Raw genomic sequence first — 25,741 nt, 5'->3', positions numbered from 1 at the left:
TCAAATGGATGCCATGGAGGCAAGATTGGTTACAGTGATTAAAGACTCTATAACTGAATGTAAGAAAGAATTTTAAAAAGATATAGAAACTCTCAGTAAAGATTTCCAAGCAGTGTCAAAGAAAATGCAGGAGGTTGAAGAGAAAGTGAAAGACCATGATGTAAGAATAAATACAGTGGATTCCACAATTTAAAAAATGCAGGAGAAAGCAGTACTACAAGATTGCAAGTTAATGGAAAATCAGATACGTTTGAGAGGGGTTCCTGAAACTGATGAGACTAATTTAAGGACATATATAATAAAAATCATTGCTGGATTTTTGGGAGATGATCCTGATGAAACCAGTTACTTTTATGATTACATCTACAGGGTCAACTCAGACTATGCAAGGAGAAATAAACTACCAAGGGATGTGGTAGTGAGATTTGTGACAAGAGACTTGGTTGGTAGGATTTTAAGTAAACAATTTGAGAACAAATTGGAGGTGGATGGCAGTAGTGTAAGAATAATGAAAGAATTGCCAAGGAAAGTCATAAATGATAGAAGATTATATAAAAAACTGACTGATAAATTGAGAGAAAGTGAAATAAGATATAGATGGATATTTCCAGAAGGTCTGGGCTTTGAATACAAGGGGAAGAGGTTTACCATCACAACCACTCAAGACACAGCAAAGTTTTTGCAGGAGAATAAAGAATTTGGGGGTACAGATTAAAAATAGAAAACCATGATGGATTACAAATTGTTATCTTGGAATGTAAATGGATTTAATTCACCACAAAAAAGAAGGGCAACTTTTCATTGGATTGGAAAGCAAAAATGTAATATAATTTGTCTACAAGAAGTACTTATCAAACAAATGGATTACAAATTTTTATGGAATAAACAACTAGGTATAGAATTTTGTTCATTGGCTAAGGAGAAAAAAAGAGGTGTGGGTTTTTTATGTGAAGCAAGAATTAGACCCAAAGTTGATTTTTAAAGATAAAGATGGCAGATTTATTGCAGTGGAAGTGATGCTGAACCATAAAAAAAAACTTTGTTATTGGGATTGTATACCCCCAAATGGAGCAAAAGACTCTTTTTTTAAAGGATATTATGCAACAACTAGATCAAGTGACATATGAGCAAATTACGTTAATGGGAGACTTTAATGGAACAGTTAGAAATATTTTGGGCAGATCTGGGGGAAAAAATAATGAAGAAAACTACCAAAGTCATTTTTTGAACTAGTTAAGCAAGAAAATTTGGTGGACATATGAAGGGAATTTAACCCTAAAGTATGGGACTATACTTTCTTTTTAGCAAGAAATAATTCTTTCTCAAGGATCGATATGTTATGGAGTACAAAAAATCTGGGATTTACAACAACAAAAATAGAGATTCTTCCTAAAATAGGAGCAGACCACAATCCACTAATGTGATCAGCAAAACCCATAAAAAAGACTTTAAGATGGCGAATAAATGAAGATTTGCTGCAGAAAAAGGTGGTAATAGAGTCTCTGGAAAAGACCAAAGCTTTCTTTCAAATAAATGAAAATGAGGACATTCAATTCCAAACGGTGTGGGATGCATATAAAGCGGTAAGGGGGGCATCCTAATTACATTGAATAAAGATTAAAAAAAGCCAAAGAGAAACAAATGATAGACTTACAAAAAGAGTTTGGAAAGAAGCAGAGGGAGCTTAAAAAGAGGCCTGGGAAAAAGAAAATTATAAGGGATATTACAATACTACAAGGTCAATTAAGACATTTGTTAAATAAAGAAGTCGAATGGAATCTAAAAAGGCTTCAACAAAAATCTTTTGAAGGTGCGAATAAACCTGGAAAATACCTGGCCTGGCAAATGAAAAGAAAAAGGGAAAATAAAATTATTAATAAAATTATTGTGGGAGACAAGGAAATTGTTGACCAGGAGGGAATTAAAAGGGAATTTTATAAATACTATGCCAAGTTGTTTAAAAGTCATGTGGTGGATAAGGAAAAAATAGATGCATATTTACAGAAAATTAAGGTAAATCCCTTAACTAACAATATGGAGAAGGTACTAAATGAACCAATTGGAAAGGAAGAAATAGAGGCGGCAATTAACTCAATGGAATTGGGAAAAGCTCCCGGTCCAGATGGTTTTACAGCAAAATTTTAAAAAGTCCTCATGGAGGCTCTACTTCCAAAATTTCAGAAATTGATGAATATTATAATAGATGGGAAAATACCTAATACTTGGAATAATTTTGTTGATACCGAAAGAAGACAGAGATGCCACGAATGTAAAAAATTACAGACCAATTTCATTATTTAACGATGATTACAAAATATATGCTAGAATATTAGCAGAACGCCTGAAACAGCATTTGAATAATTTTAAAGAAGACCAAGCAGAGTTTCTTCCCAGAAGGCAAATAAGAGACAATATCAGAACAGCAATAGATATTATCGAATACTATGAGAAACATCCTGAAAAAGAAGTAGCATTATTCTTTGCGAATGCAGAGAAAGCATTTGATAATGTACATTGGGACTTTATGTTTGCAGTGATGGAGGGATTGAGATTGGGTGAAGATTTTATAAGAATGGTGAAGGTGACCTATATTGAACAACAAACAAGACTCTGTATAAATGCAGATTTGACAGAAAGAATGATAATCAGTAAAGGAACAAGACAAGGTTGCCCTCTATCTCCATTGATATTTATAATGACTTTAGAGATATTGCTCATGCGAATCCAAGAAGATAAGGAGATAGAGGGACTGAAACTGAAAGGTTTTTCGTATAAATACAGAGCGTTTGCAGATGATGTAATGTTTATAAATGAAAATCCAACTCAAGTTACACCACTGCTGCTTCGTAAGATAAAAGAATATGGAGAACTGGCAGGCTTCTATATAAATAAAGAAAAGTCAAAAAAATTGTGTAGAAATATGTCAAAGATTAAACAAAAAGAACTACGAAGTCTAACAGAATGTGAAGTTACTTCTAAAGAAAAGTATTTAGGGGTGGAGATAACAACAAAAAACATTGACTTATATAAAAATAACTATGAGAAGCTCTGGCAGAAAATTGATGGAGATTTATTAAAATGGAACAGGCTGAATTTGTCTATACTGGGCAGAATTTCGGCAATTAAAATGAATGTGTTACCAAGAATTATGTCTTGTTTCAAACAATTCCAATAGTGAAAGATGACAAACGATTTAATAAATGGCAAAGGAAACTTTCAGAATTCATATGGGCTGGCAAGAAACCAAGAATTAAAATGAAAATTTTGACCGATGCAAAAGAAAGGGGAGGCTTCCAATTGCCGGATCTAAAATTATACCATGATGCTGTTTGCTTGGTGTGGATCAAGGAGTGGATAATGTTATTAAATAGACAATTATTAACACTAGAAGGCCATGGAAATGTTTTTGGTTGGCATGCATATCTGTGTTATGGGAAAAGTAAGATGGATGACTTTTTCCTACATCATTATATAAGAAGTAATTTGTTAAAAACCTGGTCAAAATATAAAAAATATGGGGATGAGAGGAAGCCGCTTTGGATTGTGCCAACAGAAGTAATAAAGCTGTACTCAGATATTAATGAAGAGAAACTGTTATCATATAAACAACTGTTAAAAATACAAGGCGGTAAGGTGGAGTTAAAATTGGTGGAAGAATTGGATTATAAGTATAATTGGTTTCAATTGCAACAAATTAAAAGTTTGCTTGAACAAGATATTAGAAATGATGGAATAAGACAAGAACAAACAGAACTGGAGAAAGTGCTGTTTGGTGATAATAAAAAATTGATTTCAAGAATTTATAAACTATTATTGAAATGGTCTACAGAGAATGAAGTGGTTAAATCTAAAATGATAAAATGGGCGATTAATATAAATAAAGAAATACGGATGGAGCAATGGGAGTATTTATGGAAGAACTCTATGAAGATATCGACATGTAATATTAAAGAAAACTGTTTTAAAATGTTGTACAGGTGGTACATGACTCCTAAGAAACTGTCGAAAATGAATAATCAGGTGTCTGATAGATGTTGGAAATGTAAAAAACATGAAGGATCTTTCTACCACATGTGGTGGACTTGTGAAATGGCAACACAATTTTGGCAAATGATTCAGCAAGAGATTTCAAAGATTTTGGGTTACAACATAAAGAAGGCACCAGAAATCTTTTTGTTGGGATTACAAATGGAAAATTTTCCTAAACAAGATAGAACGCTACTTTGGTACATGCTTTCAGCTGCACTGACATTGTTTGCGCAGATGTGGAAGCAAGATAAAATACCAGAAAAGTGGGACTGGCTTATGAAAATTATGCATTGGAGTGAAATGGACAAGTTTACAAGAATCTTAAAAGAATATTATATAGAAAAGTTTAATAATGAGTGGGGAAAATTTCAGAAGTATGTTGAAAAACAATGGAAGGTGAAAGGACATTTGGTGATTTTTGATAATAGTTAAATGCTAGGGGAGAGATAAATGGACTATAGTTAAAAATGTGAATATACCCTTTCTTTTTTTTTCAATCTATTTTGATAAGGATTACAGCTGAAGTGAGATTATGAGAATATATATTTCTTCAATTTTATTTCATTTTTAGGATAAGGATTGGGGACTAAAGGACTATAACGAAGATGGATAACAATTATAGTAAAAGGTTCTTTCCTTATCTTTATTTAAACTATAGTTATAAGATTTTTATGAAGATTCTTAAAATGTTAAAACTACCTTTTTCTTTTTTGTATTTTAAGTAAAATGCACCGGTGGAAGTCACGAAAAGGGGGAGAGGGAGGTGGAAAATGTGATGCAATGTATTGGTACTAAATTTTAATAACAATTGAATATTAATATAATATGTTGCAAAATAATAAAAAAATGGTTTACCAAAAAAAAAAAAAGATTAAATGGAAAGGTACCAACATGTTAATTGTAATGTGCAACTACTGTTTCAATACCACTTCTATATGACAATGGAATGGTGATAGTGGAATAGCGATTTCCCCCAGAGAGTGTTTCTGTGCTCTTCCCGCCCCCCCCCCCCAAAAGAAGAGTTTTTAAAGAAAAAGCAGTCAAAAGTAAAGAACAAGGCACGTAATGATAGGGCAACCAATTATTATTTAACATAATTATATGAGGTCCTCCTAAAGACGCAGCCTTAGATCATTTCTGCACACATGCAAACCACCACACTAGCATTCTTAAACCACTGATGTTTGTAAAACTTTCCACACAACTTTTGGATGTCCCAGGTGTACCTCTGAATTTACTGCCCCATTACCCCACATTTTCTGGATCCAGTTTCCCCCCTTCAGGTATTAACTCAGTTTTCCAGCATGAAATTCCCGAAATTAAATTTTGTTTCCCGCCACCCTTTGCCGTGTCAGTGAGGCATGTACACCCAACAGTCTAATTTATTTTTAAGTGTAATTTTAAATGTGTTATGATATGTGATATTTTTAACATAATATTGCTGCATTATAATGCTGGGACAAAATGGGCGATGAGGTTTAATGTAGCCTTCTCTGTACAATTACCCATCCATGAAGTTTCTTTCCTTTCCTTATTTAATGTGGGTTTTTTGTGATTAGATTTTGTCACCTCTTGCCCGTATTGTTTCTTCATTCTCCCCCCCCCCTTCTTTTCTCCCATAGCTTCCTGTGTGTTTTCGATGACAGTTCAGTCTTTTAAACTGTTTAAAATAATGGAATTATATAATTGATTTGGTACTTATGGAAACTAAACACATGCGGTATTTTCCTTTAGCGTACGTTATTTTTAAATTGTCATAATAGCGCTGTTATGAATTGGTGTATACAGTTCAGCAATCACAAACAGAGTACTATTTTCCTTAAGATTTTGTGAGAGTCTTCACTGGCCATTTTGTTAGTTGGCAACTAAAGAGGAGTGAGGGACCGTTGAAATGGCAGCAACCACACTGTTCCCATGACTCTGTTATGCGTAGTCACTAAGCACAGATCAGAAAATCGCAACATCACAAAAACTTTCCAATGCACTGGCTAGAATTCAAACTTCCACCAATAGTGATCACTGCTGGGTGTGGCAGGAATCTAAATTACTTTGCAACCAAGATTGCATCTGCAAACTCGCGCCCAGCACAATTATTTAGAATAATTGGGGATCTTATAACGTTGCCACAAGGCAAATCAAATGCTAGAGAATTGGAAATAGGCTGTGAGGCATTTGCGAGATATTTTGCAGATAAAATCTCATTGCTCCGCCAAGACCTGCCTACCACTTTGGATACAGTGAGTGAAATTGAGGCTCCGTGCCTGTCTTCGGGTTTAGTGCTGGACCACTTCGACCCGCACAGCCTGGAGGAAGTTGACAGAATCCTCTCTGCTGCTCGCCCGACAACATGTGATCTGGACCCTTGCCCCTCTTGGCTGATTAAATCTTGCCAGGGGGAGCTTAGATGCCCTTTACGGGACATCATAAACAGGTCCCTCTTAGAGGGGCATTTTCCAACACCTCTGAAAGAGGCCTTGGTCCGCCCTCTCCTGAAAAAAGTTACAGCAGACCCGGCCGAATTGGCGAACTACCGACCGGTGTCTAAGTTACCGTTTCTAGGTAAAATTATTGAGAGGGCCGTGGCGTTGCAGCTTCAGAGGTTTCTGGATGACGCTTCTGTCCTGGACCCATGTCAGTCTGGCTTCCGGCCGGGCCATGGGACGGAGACGGTGTTGGTCGCTTTGGTAGATGACCTCCAACGGCAACTGGATCGAGGCGGCGTTGCGGTGCTGATGCTGTTAGATCTGTCGGCTGCATTTGATACAGTCGACCATCGGCTACTGACGCGCCGCCTCGCCGACATTGGGGTTGAGGGGTCGGCCTTGCAATGGCTTTCCTCCTTCCTCCTGGGTCGGGGACAGAGGGTGGCTATTGGGGGGGAACGGTCCCGGAGGCGCACACTGGATTGTGGGGTGCCTCAGGGAGCAGTCCTCTCCCCGATGTTGTTCAACATCTATATGCGCCCCCTTGCCCAGATTGCCCGGCGGTTTGGGCTGGGTTGCTATCAATATGCAGATGACACCCAGCTCTATCTACTAATGGACGGCTGGCCCGACCCCGCACCAGGGAATCTCGACCGGGCCTTACAGGCTGTTGCGACATGGCTCAGACTGAGTGGGCTGAAGCTGAACCCAGCGAAGACAGAGGTCCTTTGCGTGGGTCGCGGCGCTCTGGGAAGGGAAATAGCTCTCCCGGCCTTCGACGGTGCGCTATTGAAAGCAGCGCGCCAGGTAAAGAGCCTGGGTGTTTTACTGGAGCCTTCACTATCGATGGAGGCCCAGATAGCAGCCACTGCCAAGTCAGCATTCTTCCATCTGAAGCGGGCAAGGCAGTTGGCCCCTTTCCTCGAGCGCCGGGACCTCGCAACAGTGATCCTTGCAACGGTCACCTCAAGACTAGACTACTGTAATGCCCTCTACTTGGGGCTACCTCTGTGCCGGACTCGGAGACTGCAGCTAGTGCAGAACGCGGCGGCCAGGCTGTTGTTGGGACTCCCAAAACGGGAACATATACAGCCGTGGCTACGTGAACTGCACTGGCTGCCGATTATATACCGAGTCCAGTACAAAGTGTTGGTCGTTACCTTTAAAGCCTTATATGGCCGAGGACCTGCCTACTTGAGGGACCGTCTTTCCCCATATGAACCCCAGAGAGCACTGAGGTCAGTTGGGAAAAATCTAATGACCATCCCTGGGCCGAAGGAGATTAAATACCAGAGCACCAGAGCACGGGCATTCTCGATCACGGCCCCTACCCTGTGGAACCGACTCCCCGAGGAGGTGCGGGCCCTGCGGAACCTTGAGCAGTTCCGCAGGGCCTGCAAGACCGTCCTTTTTAAGCTCGCACACTCAGACTGCTAGGAAGATCAGTAATTAAGGAGCCGCCATTGTGGTTTGAAGATCTATACCACCGAATACTGTATTTATTGAACTGGTTTTAATGTCATTAAGTTACTGTTGATGTTTATATTGTTAAATTTAAAGGCTTTTATTGTTATTGTATGTTTTTATAAAATGTTGTTAGCCACCCTGAGCCTGCCGAGGTGGGGAGGGCGGGATAGAAATAAAATTTATTATTATTATTATAAATGGCCAATCAACAGTGAACCTTCCTCAATTCTATATCCAGCCTTTTTTTTTTGACAATGTTATGATTTTATAAAGTTACTGCTCACGCACAATCGCACTGCTACAGGACCAACCCTAAATCAGACTTTTCCCTGCAGCCGCTGTGGCCGGACCTGCCTGTCCCACATTGGTCTTGTCAGCCACCAGCGAGCCTGCAGCAAACGTGGACTATTGCACCCTTCTTAAATCTTCGTTCGCGAAGCCAAGCCGAGAGCTCACGCACAGAAAAAAATTTTTGAGGAGGTGCTGCCATTGACAAAATTCATGATGAAACAGCTCACAACATGACCCCTTTTCAAAGGAAGCATAGTATACATGAGATGGATCTGATCTTTTTTTAAAAAATACCCCTAAGTAAATACCATTTTGCAGAAGGGGTGCTGCAAAGACAGAGCATTAGCTGGGAATTCAATTCATCGAGAAGCAGCAACAGCACCAAGGTATGGAAAACATCTCAAGCCAATCCAAATCTCCACAAGAGCTTTTGTGTGTACCAGTAGAACTTCCCTCAGCACGAAGCTCTAGCTCACATGAAGCTTTTTGTGTAAAAAGATGTTCTACATATCACAACTATTATTTATGAGTTTTAAAAATGCACAATAAACAGGAGGGTTTGTGCTAAATATCAATGAAAAACAAAGATAATAAGTGATATCTTCCACAATATTCTAAAAATCAGTATCATTTCTAACATACATACATTTCTATTCACAAACTTCCCCTGGTATCTGTGATTCAGATGAATAACTTCAGCAGATCCCTCCTGTTGGCCATTTACCCAGGTGCCAACATATTTGGAACCAGTTAGTGCATAGACATATGTTCCTTGTCCATGTCTATAGAGAGAAAACAACAGGTTGTTCAATTTCCAAAGGCAGTTTCATAGTAGCTGGGAATATGTACCATTTATTTTTCTCACACAATGAAAGTGTCAATTGATTTAAATCCCACTGCTGTCATGTTCTTGCTAAACCTCCAGTAAACTCAAATAAGTTGTTCTGTTAACCAGTTAAGCTTTTTTAAAAGAAGATGATATTGGATTTATATCCTGCCCTATACTTTGAATCTCAGAATCTCAGAACAGTCACAATCTCCCCCCAAAACAGACACCCTGTGAGGTAGGTGGGGCTGAGAGAGCTCTTTACAGCAGCTGCCCTTTCAAGGACAACTCCTACGAGAGCTATGGCTGACCCAAGGCCATTCTAGCAGCTGCAATTGGAGGAGTGGAGAATCAAACCAGGTTCTCCCAGATTAGACTCCACGCACGTAACCATTATCCCAAACTGACTCTTATTTATTTAAAATACGCGTATTTAACCATTACCCCAACCTGGCTCTTATTTATTTAAAATAATAATCCAAAATATTTTAGTGAAAAAATATTTTAATGCCTCCTTGTAAAGTATCAAAAGCTTTTAAGAGTTAGTTTTCTCTCATTAACAATTCTGAATCTTTGCTTAGGCAGGGCTTTATTTGTAGCAGGAACTCCTTTGAATATTAGACCACACAACCCTGATGTTGCCAATGCCCCTGGATCTTACAGTAGGCCCTGTACCAAGAGTCCTGTAAGCTCTTGGAGGATTGGCTACATCAGTGGGTGTGGCCTAATATACAAAGGAGTTCCTGCTACAAAAAAAACCCCCTGGAACTATATAAGGGTTATTAGACAAACAATCAAAGGCTGGAAATGTTTTTCCCCCTGACTTCTAAGAAGACAGGTGTCATGCAAGACCATGATATCCTTATACAACTTAATTAACACAACAGTAGATTCACTGGTTTTATGAGGATGATAAAATCCACATCGTAGGACCACCCACTTTATATTCTCATGGGATTTTCAGGTAGAGCAATATGACCTTGTGAAAAAATCAAATTTTTAAAATCCTTCCAAAAACAGACAAATGAAAGCTGAAAATAATCCAGAAATGACATATTGAAGGGGAGAGATGAAAGCAGTCTATTCAGGTCCCTGGGAATTTAGAGAATCCTGGGTATGAGATTATAAATGTAAATCAAAACTTCCATTTTCAGAGTCTGAAGACGAGTTGTTGAGATCAACAGTGGGAGCAACTGTTGCCTTCCTTAATGGTCATGATTAATAATTTATCCAGAGACTTGAAATAGATTTTAACCATATTGTATCTTGATTGCTATAACAGATTTTAACCGTATTGTATCTTGATTGCTATAACAGTTTTTGCTTTCTATGGATTTAAAGTTCATATGTAACAAAAGTAATAAAGCCTCAGTCAAACAAACCTGTTATGATTAAACCAATCTCCAGTGTATGTATCTCCATTTACATAATAATAAACACCACTGCCATGCCTTTGGTCCTCTACCCATTCTCCTGTAATGAAGACCAATAGAGGTACACACATTAATACAGTTAAATTTCTTTATAAACCACAGGATTCAATCTCTCACTTAAGTGCCTGACCATGTACTTAATTTACCTTTACATTAAAAAGTGCTGGTTATTATACAATAAAGCAAAAATCCCCCAAAATCATGACTGAGAGATCTAGAACAAATCATACTGAACCAAAATCATTCTACACTAAGACCAGGGTTTTTGAACCGGAATGCACTGGAACGGCGTTCCAGCTGCCTTCCCAAGCGTTCCAGCTGCCTTCCCAAGCATTCTGGTTGCTACTATTCCCATAGAAAAAGTTAAAAGTTCTGTAAGTTTCTTATTCCCTCCCACTCCCACTCCTTATTTCCTCCCACTCACAGTAGCAAACAAGCCCGGGTGTCTTAGGCAGGCGGGGCTTCGGGATGAAGTAAGTGTAGCGTGGGAAGTTCAGGGAAGAGCGATTGTTGTGTCGGTTGCCTATAGCTTTGCACATGGTGGGGATTGCTGTGGTTCCTGTCCCAGTAGAGTGCAGTGTTTACTGCCTTGAGGGGTTTTTCGCTGGCAGTTTCTACCAAGCTAAGAGTTGAGGAAACTTCTTCCACTTTGGGGTGGTGTAGCTACGGGGCTTGGCTTGCTTGCCTGTGGAGGGTGATTGGCGCTACAGGCCGAGTTCTGTAGAGGATTAAGGGCCATGGGGTGGTTGTGTCCCTGGGCGCCCTTCCTGCACCCCCCCTCACCATTTTCTGTTGGAGTGCTGTGGCTGCAGGGCCAAAATTCGGGGAGGATCAAGGCCCCTGGGGTGGTTGCCTTGCTGGACGCCTTTCCTCTCCCCCCCCCCCGCTGCTTTCTGTTGGAGTGCTGTGGCTGCGAGGCTGAGATCCATAGAGGATCAAGGCCCCTCGGGTGGTTGCCTCACCGGGCGCTTTTCCTGCACAGTGCAGGGGCTTTCTTCCTGCCTTTGCAAAATCAGGGAGAGGCTCTCCCCCCCCCCCCCATGCTTCTCCAGAGTTTCCTCAGAGTCAGGGGCTTTCTCCCTGGCTATGCACTCCAGGGGTGCAAAAGTAGGGAGAGATCCCCCCCCCCGCATGCCTCTCTGGAGTTTCCAGAGAGGCAAAGTGGTGGGGGCTTTCTTCCTGCCTTTGCATCTCCGGGGTGCAAAAGCAGGGAGAAGATCTCCCTTCCCCCTCCTCTCCGAGTCTCCCAACAGGTACCAGGGGCGGGGGCTTTCTTCCTGCATTTGCACCCCTGGGGTGCAAAAGCAGGAAGAGACCCCCCCATGCCTCTCCGGAGTTTCCAGAGAGGCAGGGAGGTAGGACCTTTCTCACTGCCTTTGTACCCCTGGAATGCAAATGTAGGGAGAGGATCTCTCCCTCCCACCCTTCATTATATCCTATAGGCCCATTCTTTCCTATGAGCCCATAGGATAGAATGGAGGGATCGTGCCACCTCTGTGGCGCAACGTCAGAGAAGGTATTTAAAGTTTAAATCTCCTTCTCTAGCATCGCTCCGCAGAAGTGGCAAGATCCCTCCATTCTATCCTATGCGGCCATAGGAAAGAATGGAGGGATCTGCAACTGCTGCTGAGCTCTAGAGAAAGGGATCTAAACTTTAAACCCCTTCTCTGGTGTGGCTGCTGGGCGCCATTCCTGTGACACCCCCCCCCCTTTCCCTGCTTTCTTTTGGGGGGTTGTGGCTGCCTGCCGGGGCTTGCTGAGTGGTTGTGCCTCTGGGCGCCCTTCCTGCAGCCCCCCTCCATTCACCGTTGGTTTTTTCCCCTCTGAGATGGAATGGCTGCAGGGCTTGGGTTGTCCCTGGAGAGAGGGAGGATTATTGGCGCTGGGGGCTGAGATCATCAGGACTGAGGAGTACAGCGTGCTTCTGGAGCTTCTAACTGAGATGATGGTGGCCGGGCAAGTGGAGGCGGTGGAAGAAAGGAGATCAGGTGGTGAAGCTGTCACTTGGGCTGTAGGAACTGACTGGAGCTGCCTCATAGGCACACAGGAAGACCCCCAGCAGTCACTGAAGTTGACGTCCAGCAGACTGGTGGGCAGCTCAGCCCAGGAGGAGGGGGCTGCGGGGCACAGCAGCAGGATCAAGCGATGCCTCCTTGTAGGTTATTGCTGCCAGGCCCAGGCTCCCAAAGCTCTGGAGCTCCTGCCTGATATGCGTCCTAGCCTGCTGTCTCCCTCCTTGTGTGCATATCTTATTGGCTCCAGCTCACTGAGCTTCGTTCACTTGGTTGCTGATCGGAACAACTCAAGTGCAAAAGGCACTTTTTCAATAAGTGAGTGAGTGAGGTGTGAGTGATGCTGGCAGTTGGTGCCTGGGAGCTTCCTGGCTGTGTTCTGCTGAGCTGTGCTTCGTGAGCTCAACACATAGTCCCTAATCAGACAGATGGGTGAGAGCGGGATGGGGCAGGGGTTGTCTAGCAGGAGGCTCTCCCCAAATCCCTCTGTTGCAAGATCAGGCATGCAGTGAGAGTTCAAAGTTCTGGGTTCAGTTTTTGAAACTGGTTCTTAAGAATCTGTTTTGTTAGCTGGAAGTTCTGTTGAGGGTAGTGCAGCCAAATAAAAGCAGGAGTTGAGTGGGTGGCATAATTTCTGGTAGCCTCTAAAGTGCTGCTAAAATAATAAAAAAGGAGTCCCGTGCCACCTTAAAGACAGACAATATTTACTCTAGTGGAAAGGGAGAGGGGATGTGTTTATCAAGGATGCCGTCATCTTTTCCCTTCCCAGGAAAGTTTCATCCTTTTTAGAGTTCCGAATCCTCTTAAAATTCTTCCTTTTTGGAACATTGTGCTTGTTTTCCTGTAGTAGAAATTAGAGGTTCTGCAGGTTTTCAGACTCCTTCCTAAAAGCCACTTAGAATCATAGAGTTGGAAGGAACCTCCAGGGTCACCTAGTCCAACCCCCTGCACAATGCAAGAAACTCATAAACACCTCCCCCTAAATTCACAGGATCTTCATTGCTGTCAGATGGCCATCTAGCCTTTGTTTAAAAACTTCCAAGGAAGGAGAGCCACTACCTCCTAAGGAAGCCTGTTCCACTGAGGAACTGCTCTAACGATCAGGAAGTTCTTCCTAATATTGAGCCAGAAACTCTTTTGATTTAATTACAACCCACTGGTTCTGGTCCTTGTTGATGTGAATGTATGACCTGTACTGACCACAGTCCAGGCTGGTTCCCATGTACTGTATATGTGTTTTTTTTCACCTGTTGCTGTTGCACTGTTTTTTAGGGGGGTGGACCACTGTAAATCCAAGTTGGATGGCTGGTGCCGACTGATGATGTGGCAGAATAACACTGTGCCTTTCAGTGGGGTCAGTTCACACATTCTAGTGTTAACAACCAGTTCAGACATGTGATCCAGTGTTTTGATTATTACAGGCAGTGTTCCCTCTAAGCTGAGTTAGTGTGATCTAGCTCACAGGGTTTTTTTAGCCGCCGGCTCACGCATTTTTGTCTTAGCTCAGGAAAAATGTCCCCAGAGCAAACTAATTGGTGCAGTGCAGTACTTCACAACTTTAATGCCAGTAGCTCACAAAGTAGAATTATTGCTGACAAGACTCCACAGCTTAGGGGGAGTATTGGTTACAGGGGGTAATGATGAATAGAATTTACTGTGCAAATGGCATTACAATAACTGAATGTGCTTAGAACAGTGTGTGCAAACTACAAGATAAGTGTGTTTATTTATATCCATTTATACCTTACTTTTCTCCCCAATAGGGTCTCAAAGTAGCTCATAACATTTCCCCCTTCCATTTTATCCTCACAACAACCTGTCAAGTAGTGTGTGTGATTATGTCATCCAGCAGGCCTCCATTGGGCATTAAACCTGGGCCCTCAAATACTAATATGACACTCTTAACCACTATACTTCTGTCTAGTACCCCTGTGAGGCAGAGAGAAGAATCTGGTTCTTGGGCAGTCTGTGCCTACATTGCTATGTGTGAAAGGCTGCTATGCACATGAACACACTGTTTAGTGATGGATGAGCATATTCCCAAGGTGTTGGGCTGGAGTTTGCCACTATTCATTAGTGCATCTGATTTGCCAGCAATAACACCTAACATTGAACAAAATGTCAGAAACCAGAGTGCAGAGGAACCAAGAGTTGTAACTGCATGGTAGCAGCCTAATGAACCTACTGCACATGTGTTCTTCTTTATATGCTTAAAAGCTGGGATTGGCTGCTCTGTGTGTGTTGCAATTATCCTACAATTCAAGCTGAAATGTTATAGCATTTATTTATTAAAACATTTATATCCCATTTTTTATCATAGTTCAAGGCAGCTTAAAATTAACAGCCTGTGTATTTATGGTCTGACTTATGCTTGTGATGGGAGAGGGTGTGTGTTCCATAGATGGTTTTTAAGGTGCTGTCCCCCTTGCAAGTGGTATATAGTGTGGGAGCTACAGAATATTGCTTGCCAAAATATTTCACTTTCAAGAAAAATTTCAGGAAATAAAAAAGAGTGCGCCAACAGCTCAAGGCTGCTTTTATTCTTGCATGATACACATTCTGAGATTCTCTCAGTATTGTGTAATTATAAAAAAATATTGACCTTTTATGACTGAACTCTTCTTCATTTTGATAGTTATTGAGTACAGAGGATTTTGCTTAGAGAATTATGGTTTGAGGGAGTATCATACCATTCTGCTAGTTGAAGCTGGACAACAGCAACTTGTTCCCTGGAACTTTGTGGATACTCTCTCATTTTCAAAACTGCCACAGTCCCACTTTTAAGGAGGTTGATTTCAAATGTGTCGTTGAAACGAGCATCTATTCCTTTATAGGGACCTCCCAAGCAATACTACCTCTAAGCAGTGTACTCCTGTGAGCCAGAATTCAATTTGGTGAGCTACTAGCATTAAAGTTGTGAGCTACTGCATAAATTAGTGTGCTCTGGGGCCATTTTTCCAAGCTAAGACAAAAATGTGTGAGCTAAGATAAAAAACTGTGAGCTAGCTCACATTAACTCAGCTTAGAGGTGGGTGTGGTTGGATGACCATACTTCTGATGTCAGAGGTGTGGCCTATTATGCAAATGATGGTGATGCCAGAGGTGTGGCCTATTATGCAAATGATGGTGATGTTAGAGGTGTGTAAAAAAAGCCCTGACTAAAACTGAAGTAATAAGTCATCAAAACACAAATCAAACATCCAATATTCATCCCATTGTTTCTCACCATTTCATTTTTCATTTACTCATTCTCTCTCTGACACACAAAGAGAAACTGTGCTGAACCAACCCATACTATCAAAACCCCCACAACTATATATTTTTTAAAAAATCCAATTTACCTTCATATTTGGATCCATCAGGATAAATAAAGGTGCCTTGGCCATGTTTTTTATTGTCTAAGTATTCCCCAGTGTAGCGTGCACCATTTTTAAATCTATATAGCCCCTGAAACACACATTATAGAGAGTTCTTGGTCATTCTCATCTTTGTTTTACTGAAGTGCCTACATTAGCCAAGCAACTGACTAATTAAGAAGATAAGAACATAATAAAAGCCTTGTTGGATCAGGACAATGTTGGATCCAGTCCAACACTCTGTGTCACACAGTGGCCCAAACCCAGGTGCCAAAAGGGGACAGAACTCCAGAAGCCCTCCCACTGTTGCCCTCCAAACACTAAGAATAGAGCTGGGCACGAAATTTTGTCCAGTTCATAGTTTGTGAAACAATGTTCTCAAATTGAAGGATCACCATGAACTTTCATGTATTTTTTAATGCACAAAACAGCTGAGCTGGGAGCCATTCAAACCACTGTTTTCTGCTCCTTATGAAAACCCACAGGGAGTAGAAAGCAGGGGTTTAAATGGTTCTGAACCAAGGGCTGGCTGCCCAAGAAATCCCCTTTAAATAACTAAGCTGCGCAGAGCAGGTTGTTCCTGTGGCTTTACATTTGGATAGGAAACAGCTGAGCCACAGCAGCTAGCTGCCCAAGAAAGCCCCTTAAACAGCTAAACTGAGGGAACAGCCTGCTCCCACAGTTCAGTTATTTAGATTTGAAACTGCTGAGCTGCAGGTGCAGCTTGTTCCCTCAACTCAGCTGCTTAAAACCCAAAACAAATGAGCTACAGGAGCAGGGTGCCCCCACAGCTCAGCTGTTTCAGGCATGAACCTCACAAACTTGGTTCCATTCACATGAAAGCCAACAAGGTTTGTGGTTCTCACACAAACCAAATGGCATTTTTGTGGTTCATGCCCATCCCTAATCAAGAATACAGAGCATAACTACCCCAGGCATGGTGTTTCATCTATACTTTGTAGCTAATAGCCACCCATGGATCTCTGCTCCATATCTTTATCCAATCCCCTCTTGAAGCTATCTATGCTTGTTGCTACCACCTCTTCCTGCTGCAATGAATTCCATGAGTTAATTACTCTTTTGGTGAAGAAGTACTTCCAAGGCTTTTTTTGTAGCAGGAACTCCTTTGCAAGAGCTTACAGGGCTCTTAGTACAGGGCCTACTGTAAGGTCCAGGAGGACTGGCTACATCAGGGGTGTGTGGCCTAATATTCAAAAAAGGCCCTGAGTACTTCCTTTTATCTGTTCTAAGCCAACTGCTCATCAATTTCATTGAATGCCCAAGAGTTCTTGTATTGTGAGAAACGCAGAAAAGTGCTTCTTTCTCTACCATCTCTATCCCATGCATGATTCTGTAAACTTCTATCATGTCACCTCTCAATCGTCATTTCTCCATGCTAAAGAGCTCTAGCCTCTTTAACCTTTCTTCATAGGGAGATGTTCTATCCCCTTACTCATTTTAGTTGCCCTTCTCTGCACATTTTCCATTGCTATAATGTCTTTTTTGAGGTATGGTGACCAGAACTATACAGTTTTCCAAATGAGGCCTCACCCGGGGCATTATGATACTGGCTGATTTGTTTTCAGTCCCCTTCCTAATAATCCGCAGCATAGCATTTGCCTTTTTTTATTGCAGTCGCACACTTAGTCAACATTTTCAGTGAGACTCCAAGAACTCTCTCCTGGTCAATTATTGCCAATTCAGACCCCATCAACATGTATTTATAGTTAGAATTTTTGGCCCCAATGTGCATTACTTGTACTTGCCCATGTTGAACCTCATTTGCCACACTGATGCCCACTCACTGAGCATCAACAGATCCCTCTGAAGTGCCTCACAGTCCTCCCTGATTCTCACAGCCCTAAACAGCTTAGTGTTATCCACAAATTTAGCCACTTCAGTGCTTACTCCCAACTCCAAATCATTAATAAACAAGTTAAAAAGCACTAGTATCAAACCCTGCACTACCCCACTGCTTACTACCTTCCATTGTGAAAACTGCACATTTATACTGTTTCTGGTTAATTGGGGGGCGGTATTTTTGTAGATTTTTATTTGTATGTGTGTGCACACACACACACACACCTGGAAGTCATGGCAACCTCTGATAACTGACCCCTACTGGGGCAAGGAGGATATTCCGAGAGGTGGCTGAATAAAGCCTACCTCTGCCCTCTGGACTTCTGGTATTCCGAGGTCTTCCCATCCAAGTACTTGCCAGAATTGACCCTGCTTAGTTTCCAAGATCTGATGAGACTGGGCTTGCCTGGTCTATTGAGGTCAGGGCTGTGTTTCCTGTTAATGTATCAGTTTTATCAGGGGCATATTGCAAAGTGCCACGAGAAAAAACGTGCTGCGGGAAGTATGCCCAGTAGAGGGGGAAGGGAGAGCTGATGGGCTGGCACGGTACTTTTCACACCTGCTGGAGAGGCACAGGAAGAAGCTGGCTGAGGGGGGGAGAGGAGGAGGAGGTGGTTGGAGTTGTGCCTTAATTTAACCTTTTCACTTTCTGCTGGGCCTCCCTTTTTGTGCCAATGCCTTTGTCTTGCCAGGTAATTAAATGTAATGGGGAGGGGGATTGAAAGATCCTAACCGGGACTTTGCTAGCAGCAGCACAGTTGAGGTGCACTGGAAGATAACAATGATCACCTTACTGTAGCTTATTTGTACTTAATCATATTTGTGTTCTGCCTGCATACTCCTAGGAACACATGCATGGGGGAGTCAATGAGATAATTATATATTCAGATCTAATGCTCTTACATCTTACCGGCTTCAAAATGTAGTATAGTTTTCTCCTTGGGAACCTAATATTAACAACTGCAGATGCTTTTTTTAAAGAAGATTTTTAAAGAAGTTTCTTTAAAGCCCCTCTCAGGGCTGGCCCTTTTACTAGGCAAATTAGGCGCTTGCCTAGCGTGCCGGCCCTGGGGGCTGTTGAATTGGGCATCCCCAACACTCACAAGTGCCTTCCCTGTTCTCCTGCAGCCCTTCTCGGTCTCGATCCAGCTTCCCTGCTGCCCTTCTCGGTCTCCCTCTGGCTTCCCCACTCTCCCACAGCCCTTCTTAGTCTCACCCCAGCTTTCCTGCCGCCCTTCTTGGTCTCCCCCAGGCTTCCATGATCTCCCACTGCCCTTCTTGGTCTCCCCCAGGCTTCCCTGCTCTCCAGCAGCCCTTCTCTGTCCCGCCCTGGCTTCCACACTGCCCTTCTCAGTCTCCCCCGGCTTTTCTGCTCTCCAACCACACTTCTCAGTCTCACCCCGGCTTTCCTGCTCTCCTGCCACCCTTCTCAGTCTCTCCCCTGGCTTCCCTGCTATCCCACCGCCCTTCTTGGTCTCAATCCCCCCCTTCCCTCTTCTCCTGCTACCCTTCTTGGTCTCCCCCCAGCTTTCCAGCTTCCCTGCTGCCTTTCCTGGTCTCCCCCTGGTTTCCCTGATCTCCTGCTGCCCATCTAGGGTTCCCCCCACTTCCCTGCTTTCCCGCCGCCTTTTTTTGGTCTTGCCCTGGCTTTGCCCGTGGCCCATGTGTGCAGAAGGAAGAGGGCAATTTAGCCATCCTGGAGTTCTTCTGAGCCTTCCATTGAGCTGGCACCTTTGTCTTGCCAGGTAATGAAATGCAAAGACCTGGGGGGGGGGGGTAGAGAACCCTAATCAGGGCTTTGCTAATAGCAACACAGTTGAGGTGCGCTGGAAGATAAGGATAATCACAGGGTCCCTTTTGGATACACACAAATTTCCCATTCTCCTGCTGACCTTTCGAACTGCTTGCTCGGAAAATTGCCTCTCTCTCTCTGCTTTACCAGAGATGCTGCATTTTCTCATCTTTAGATGCAAATGCCTGCCTTCTTCCCTCCCTCAGGATCCCCTTCTGCTCCTTCCAGCCTCCACAGCGGGCCAATGAGGCAAGTTGGAGATCTCCTGCAAACGCTTCACTTCAGTTTTCCAAGGAGAAGGGTAAAGGAGCTTTTGATCCCTTGGGCTGGAGCTTGCACATTTCTGGCTCTGGCGGTGGAACAGAGGGCTATGGGGCCATTTTAGGTTGAGTGGTTTAAGTGGCGGGTGTGTGTGTGATTGCTGAGCAGCATTCGATAGCTTCCAAATCTGAGGGCAGAATTCAAACCGGGAGCCTGGAAGTTCCCATCATGCAAGCAGGAGCTTGCAAGGAAGTTATAATTCTGGTTGCTGGATTCTGCAATTCTCTGGAACCCAAATCCTTACATTCCAGTTGCCCCAGGATCATTCAAGTGCCTCACTAAGGTACTTATAAAAACAACCCAAAAACTTAAAGCAGTCCATCTCACTGTGAAGCTTAAATTGAAGTTTTGAGATAAAACACTCAGTTCCCCTAATGGCATTCCCAAATCCTCTTTTCTACCACCATTGACTCTTCCTATTTTCTACTACCATAGCAGCTGAATCTTTCTGGTCTCCCATCCAAAAACTGACCAAGTGGCTCACAGCATTATCTTCTCAATTTTATTTATCCTACCATGAAAACTGTGATGTGGATTAGTTGTGAGATTGGCCACAGATCACCCAAAAAGCTTTCATAGTGGCATTTTCCATCAACACTGGAGGGGGGGGGGGGGGTTACCTACTTAAAAAAATATATTCACACAAATGTTTGGAATTTCTTTTGGCATTTCCCGCGCCAGAGTTGACAAGCCTAGCTCAACCACTCAATGGGAGCCATAGCTAAGGTTGCCATCCTCCCGGTGGAACCTGGTGTTCTCCCTGAATTACAACTGATATCCAGACTTAACTGATATCATTTCCCATGGAGAATATGGTGGCTTTGGGAGGAAGGTGGATTTTATGGAAGCGGGGGGGGGGGGGTGTTGGTCTGCAGTAGAAAAGCTAGATTCAAATCCAGTAGCATCTCAGAGACCCACAGAATTATTGGAGTCTAAGAATTCAATGTAAAAAAAAACAACCTTTCTCTCCCTCAGCTACCCAGATTTTAAGGCAAGCAGTGGATTTGTGGTTTTACTTATGCTTGTGTTGGGAGAGGGTGAGTATCCTCTAAGTGGTTTTTATTGTGCTCTCTCCCTTGCAAGTAGTGTGTGTTCATGCGAACCTGGAAGTTATGTCAACTTTTGGTGACTGACCTCTACTGGGGGCCTGGAGGATATTCAGAGAGGGAGGATGAATAGAGTCTGCCCTCCCAACTTTGTTATTTCAAGGAGGTCTCCCATCCAAATACTTGCCAAATACTTGGCCCTGCTCAGCTTCTGACGGGATCAGGCTTGCCTGAGCTATAAAGGTCAGGGAGCGATTTCAAGTTTTGTACTTTTCTTTTTCCCCATAATCCATCTGGTTTTGAAAATTAATTATCAGTGGGGGGTGGGGAGCATCAGAAGCTAGCCTTGCTTAGGGCACCATATAGTTTAGGGCCGGCTCTGGCCCTTCTTTGATATCTGAAGAAATGTGCATGCACAATGTGCATTGTGCATGGAAGTTTATATCCATAATAAAACTTTATTGATCTTAAAAGCGCCACTGGACTCAAAATTTCTTTTGCTGCTTCAAAATGGAATTGTGGGCATAGCAGAATAATTATTGTTTTTAAAAGCTGATCCTATGTTATCAAATATTTTGCTTTTAAATACTAAGTAACACTTAAACTGACTTGGTAATTTTAATAGTGAAACATATTGCTTTCAGTGTTTTGTTCTAACTGGTATCAAGCTCAAATGGGTTCCATCCTCTTGAGGTGCAACAGAGCCATAAAATAGCTCAAATCTGTGGACTAAATAATTTATAAACACTACACATCAGTGCTTTTGCTTGGTCAACACTTGACTTCAGAATTTGGGAAATATGCTTTTTAATACCATTGCAAGAATGCCTTACCACTTTTATTTCATATCAAGTTGCTGGACTTAGAGATTCCATTTTAATCTGTACTGTTTGTTAATATCTATAAATCCTTATGTTAGCAACAATTGGAATTGTTGCATTTCTCACCTTTTCTGGGCTTAGTGCCCCTCCATTTCCTGCGCAAGGAAAACAGGAACAACAGAAAAATAATTTAGAAGTAAACAGAGTGGTATACTCAGTGGTCATCTGTGTTATAAGGTATCATGCTAATGTTCCCCTCTCAGCACTTTCATCAGGGCAACTGTAACTAAAACATCAAAACAGCTGTCAGTCACTTAGCTGGGGTTTTTTTAAATAGAGTTCCCATGTGTTCCTTTAGACTGCACAAGAATCTGCAATTGGAAATCTGGTAACTGCTGAAGAAGCATGCATATTCAAGGAGTGTAAATTGTAACATTACAATTCCACAAGATTATTTAAAATGATTTGAGATTTGTGAGCTAAAACTGTTTTCTTTTGAGAAAGAAAATGAAGGATAGTTGTATTACTAGTTCTCACAACTATTTAAAAAGCAATTTCAAGTTGGTTTCTTTGTTTTGTATGTGTGTGTGTGTGTGCAGACACCTGGAAGTCATGGTGATAATTCATCCGTTTTCAAAAATTGGTTGTGCCGGGGGTGGGGGGGCAGAAGTTAGCCTTGCCTAGGACATCATAAAGTCCAGGGCCGGCCCTGGTGAAAGGTTGCATACAGTATATATGCCAGGAGATCCACAAGTTCACATTTGAGTTATTTCAGAACTTTTAGATGTATGCCATCTGGGTCTGGTGCTTTGTCAGTTTTTAATTTGTCCACCTATTATAGGACCTCCTCTTTCATCACCTCAGGTCTTTTGACACCCCTCCTGAAATCAGAAGTTTTGGGGTGGGCAAGCACCTCCCTTCTTCCACAATAAAGACAAAGGCAAAAAAATGCATTCAGTTTCTCTGACATTTCCCTATCATCCTTTAGTAATCCTTTCACCCCTTTGTCATCCAAGGACCCCACTGTCTCCATAGCTGGTTTTCTGTCAAATGTATTTGAAGAATTATTTATTATTAATCTTTATGCTTTTTTTAATATGTTCCTCATAGTTCCTTTTTGCCTGTCTGATCATCAACTTGCATTTTATTTGCCAAAGTGTGTGCTTCCTTTTTTTTTAACCTCAGTCAGACTAACCTTCCACCACTTAAAGGAATCCTTGTTATCTTTTGCAACTTCAATTGTCAACCATGCAGGCCTTTTTAATATATATATATTTGTATCTTTCCTAAGGTGCAGTATACATTTTATTCGAGCTTCCAGGATTGTACTTTTAAATAAGCTTCTCAAAGGGATTTGATCCTCCTTACCTTTCTTTTGAGTTACTTCTTCAAAAGTTCCCTCATTTGAGAGAAGTTACCCCGAAAGTTAAATGTGGTTGTGTTGGTCTTTTGGGACAACATCCTATTTACATATAAGCTAAACTTAATAGCATTATGGAAACTGTTCCCAAATGGTGCAATCATGTTTATATCTGTCATCAGGTATTGAGCATTAGGACCAAGTCCAGGATTGCCTCCCCCCAACCCCAGTAGGTTCTATGACCATCTGCTCCATGGCACAGTCATTGAGAGTATCTAGAAGCCCAATCTGTTTCTCCTGACTTGAACACATACAGACTAATCAAAATGTAGTAGTTAAAATCACCTATTATAACACAATAATTTCATCTAGCTGCTTTACTAATTTTTTTGGTGTTTCTAAATCATCCTCTAACCTTTGATTTGGTGGGCAATAACAAACTCCCAGAGTTAAGTTTCCTTTATTTTGGGTACACTATTTCCACCCATAGCATTTCTGAAAGTGAAACTATTTATCTTAGATTCTCAATTTTACTGGACTGTATACCCTCTCTTATGTCTGGTTACATCTTACCTGTCCATTTCTTTTACCATTTGCATATTGTCCTTCATAGGTATCACCATTAGGCAATCTGGCCTTCCCATGTCCATGTCGTTCACCGGCTTCATTGCGTTCACCTTCATATTCCTATTTAAAGTGGATCAGATAGTCATCCTTTCAGCTAAAACAGGGAGATATTTAATGAATATGCCTATTCTTTCAGCTTTATTATAAAACCAGCTGAATAATGAAAATCATTCATTATTTATTATTTATTCCAAATCTCTTGTTGACCTTGATGGACTTAGAAGTGAGTAAGTCTGCTTAGATGACAGCAAATATCTTCAGTGGAGCACAGAGTATAACATTCTTCAGATGTGAGGTGCATAATTTTTAATGTAGGATCTTAGGCCACAGCACTGTTGAATAAGATTATATTTACGTATGTTCTGTAATTATTTGACTTTCCACGTAAAATTCTATACCCAGATAGGATCTTGCCAAAACTTTCAGTGTAAATTGTGCCTTGTCAGCACATTTAGCATCATGTTCAAATTCAGTTACCAAACCCTAATATTATTCTATATAACCAAATCATGAAACATATTTGCATGCCATTACTTCACATTCATGTATTCACATAGTTTGGATTTTGTGCCTTTTGCTGGGGTGGGGAGGTCAAGACTAGTGAAGAATGGGTACTTCTGAAAAGGAGGGATGAGACATTACAGTTTATCCTTATGGAGGATAAGATTCTCAGTTAAACACCCATTATTAATAATCAGTATCGGCATCTTTCAGTTTAATAAATTTCTTATGAGAGCTGGTGTCTGTCTTTGTTCCTAAAAGTTTCCGTAATCTTGCAATTGTTGGTGAATTTCCTGGGGGGGAGGGTCTCCTTTTTGTATTCTCATGTGTCTTTGCCCTTTTGCGATATAACGAGAACATAAGAACATAAGAGAAGCCATGTTGGATCAGGCCGATGGCTCATCCAGTCCAACACTCTGTGTCACACAGTGGCCAAAATTATATATATTATACACACACACACACACACACTGTGGCTAATAGCCACTGATGGACCTCTGCTTCATATCTTTATCTAACCCCCTCTTGAAGCTGGCTATGCTTGTAGCCGCCACCACCTCCTGTGGCAGTGAATTCCACATGTTAATCACCCTTTGGGTGAATAAGTACTTCCTTTGGTCCGTTTTAACCCGGCTGCTCAGCAATTTCATCAAATGTCCACAAGTTCTTGTATTGTGAGAAAGGGAAAAAAGTATTTCTTTCTCTACTTTCTCCATCCCATGCATAATCTTGTAAACCTCTATCATGTCACCCCACAGTCGAAGTTTCTCCAAGCTAAAGAGCCCCAAGCGTTTTAACCTTTCTTCATAGGGAAAGTGTTCCAACCCTTTAATCATTCGAGTTGCCCTTTTCTGGACTTTTTCCAATGCTATAATATCCTTTTTGAGGTGTGGTGACCAGAATTGTACACAGTATTCCAAATGAGACCGCACCATCGATTTATACAGGGGCATTATGATCCTGGCTGATTTGTTTTCAATTCCCTTCCAAATAATTCCCAGCCTTGGCCTTTTTTATTGCAATCGCACACCGTCTTGACATTTTCAGTGAGTTATCCACCACGACCCCAAGATCTCTCTTTTGGTCAGTCTCTGCCAGTTCACACCCCATCAAGACCTCCCACTCTCCTGTATCTTCCTCCCTGTTAAGGTTTCGCCCTCTCAAGCACCCGAGTCTGCTTTTCCCCCGCCGCTGCCTCCCCCCCCGCCACTGACCCCCAAATCATTTTCTGCTTCCTCTTCGATCTCTTCCGAGCCTAGATCCGACATACTTCACACTCACAGCGTACTCTGGCAGAGGGAGGGGAGTGTCGCTATGGAAACAGCGTCCTCGCCCTCTCAGGAATCGTTTTGGAGGCAGTGCGTGAGAAGCGTTGTCACTATGGCAACCCCGTTTAGCTGTCGCATCGGGGAATGCGATACTTGTTCTGCAGTGGCTTGCCTCTACAGTTGGAATAGTTCGAATATCCGGTGAAGATACTACGTCGGGCGGGAAAATGCGCACCTAGAATATTTAAGGTTTCCTTGTCACTGCGACGTGGAGGAAGAGCTTCGTTATGATAGTACTGCAGCTCAGC

General features: G+C 42.1%; 1 protein-coding gene across 1 annotated transcript in view; it reads right to left on the bottom strand.

Moving 5' to 3' along the window:
* The window catches only part of RSPH1 (radial spoke head component 1), a 39,847-nt gene extending 14,348 nt beyond the window's left edge, over positions 1–25,499 (bottom strand). Inside the window, exons 1-5 of the mRNA XM_060235260.1 lie at positions 25,380–25,499; positions 23,611–23,724; positions 15,823–15,928; positions 10,419–10,509; positions 8,857–8,992 (exon numbers count right to left, since the gene is read on the bottom strand). Of these exons, the coding sequence (XP_060091243.1) occupies positions 8,857–8,992; positions 10,419–10,509; positions 15,823–15,928; positions 23,611–23,724; positions 25,380–25,433 (501 nt within the window). The 5' untranslated portion in view covers positions 25,434–25,499. The remainder of the gene's footprint in view (positions 1–8,856; positions 8,993–10,418; positions 10,510–15,822; positions 15,929–23,610; positions 23,725–25,379) is intronic.
* Between the last annotated feature and the right edge of the window lie 242 nt (positions 25,500–25,741).

Source organism: Heteronotia binoei, chromosome 3, assembly GCF_032191835.1.
Source record: "Heteronotia binoei isolate CCM8104 ecotype False Entrance Well chromosome 3, APGP_CSIRO_Hbin_v1, whole genome shotgun sequence".
In the NCBI taxonomy this organism is placed as follows: domain Eukaryota; kingdom Metazoa; phylum Chordata; class Lepidosauria; order Squamata; family Gekkonidae; genus Heteronotia; species Heteronotia binoei.
The sequence above is the reverse complement of the archived record's forward strand: the minus strand, read 5'-3'. Positions and strand labels throughout refer to the sequence as shown.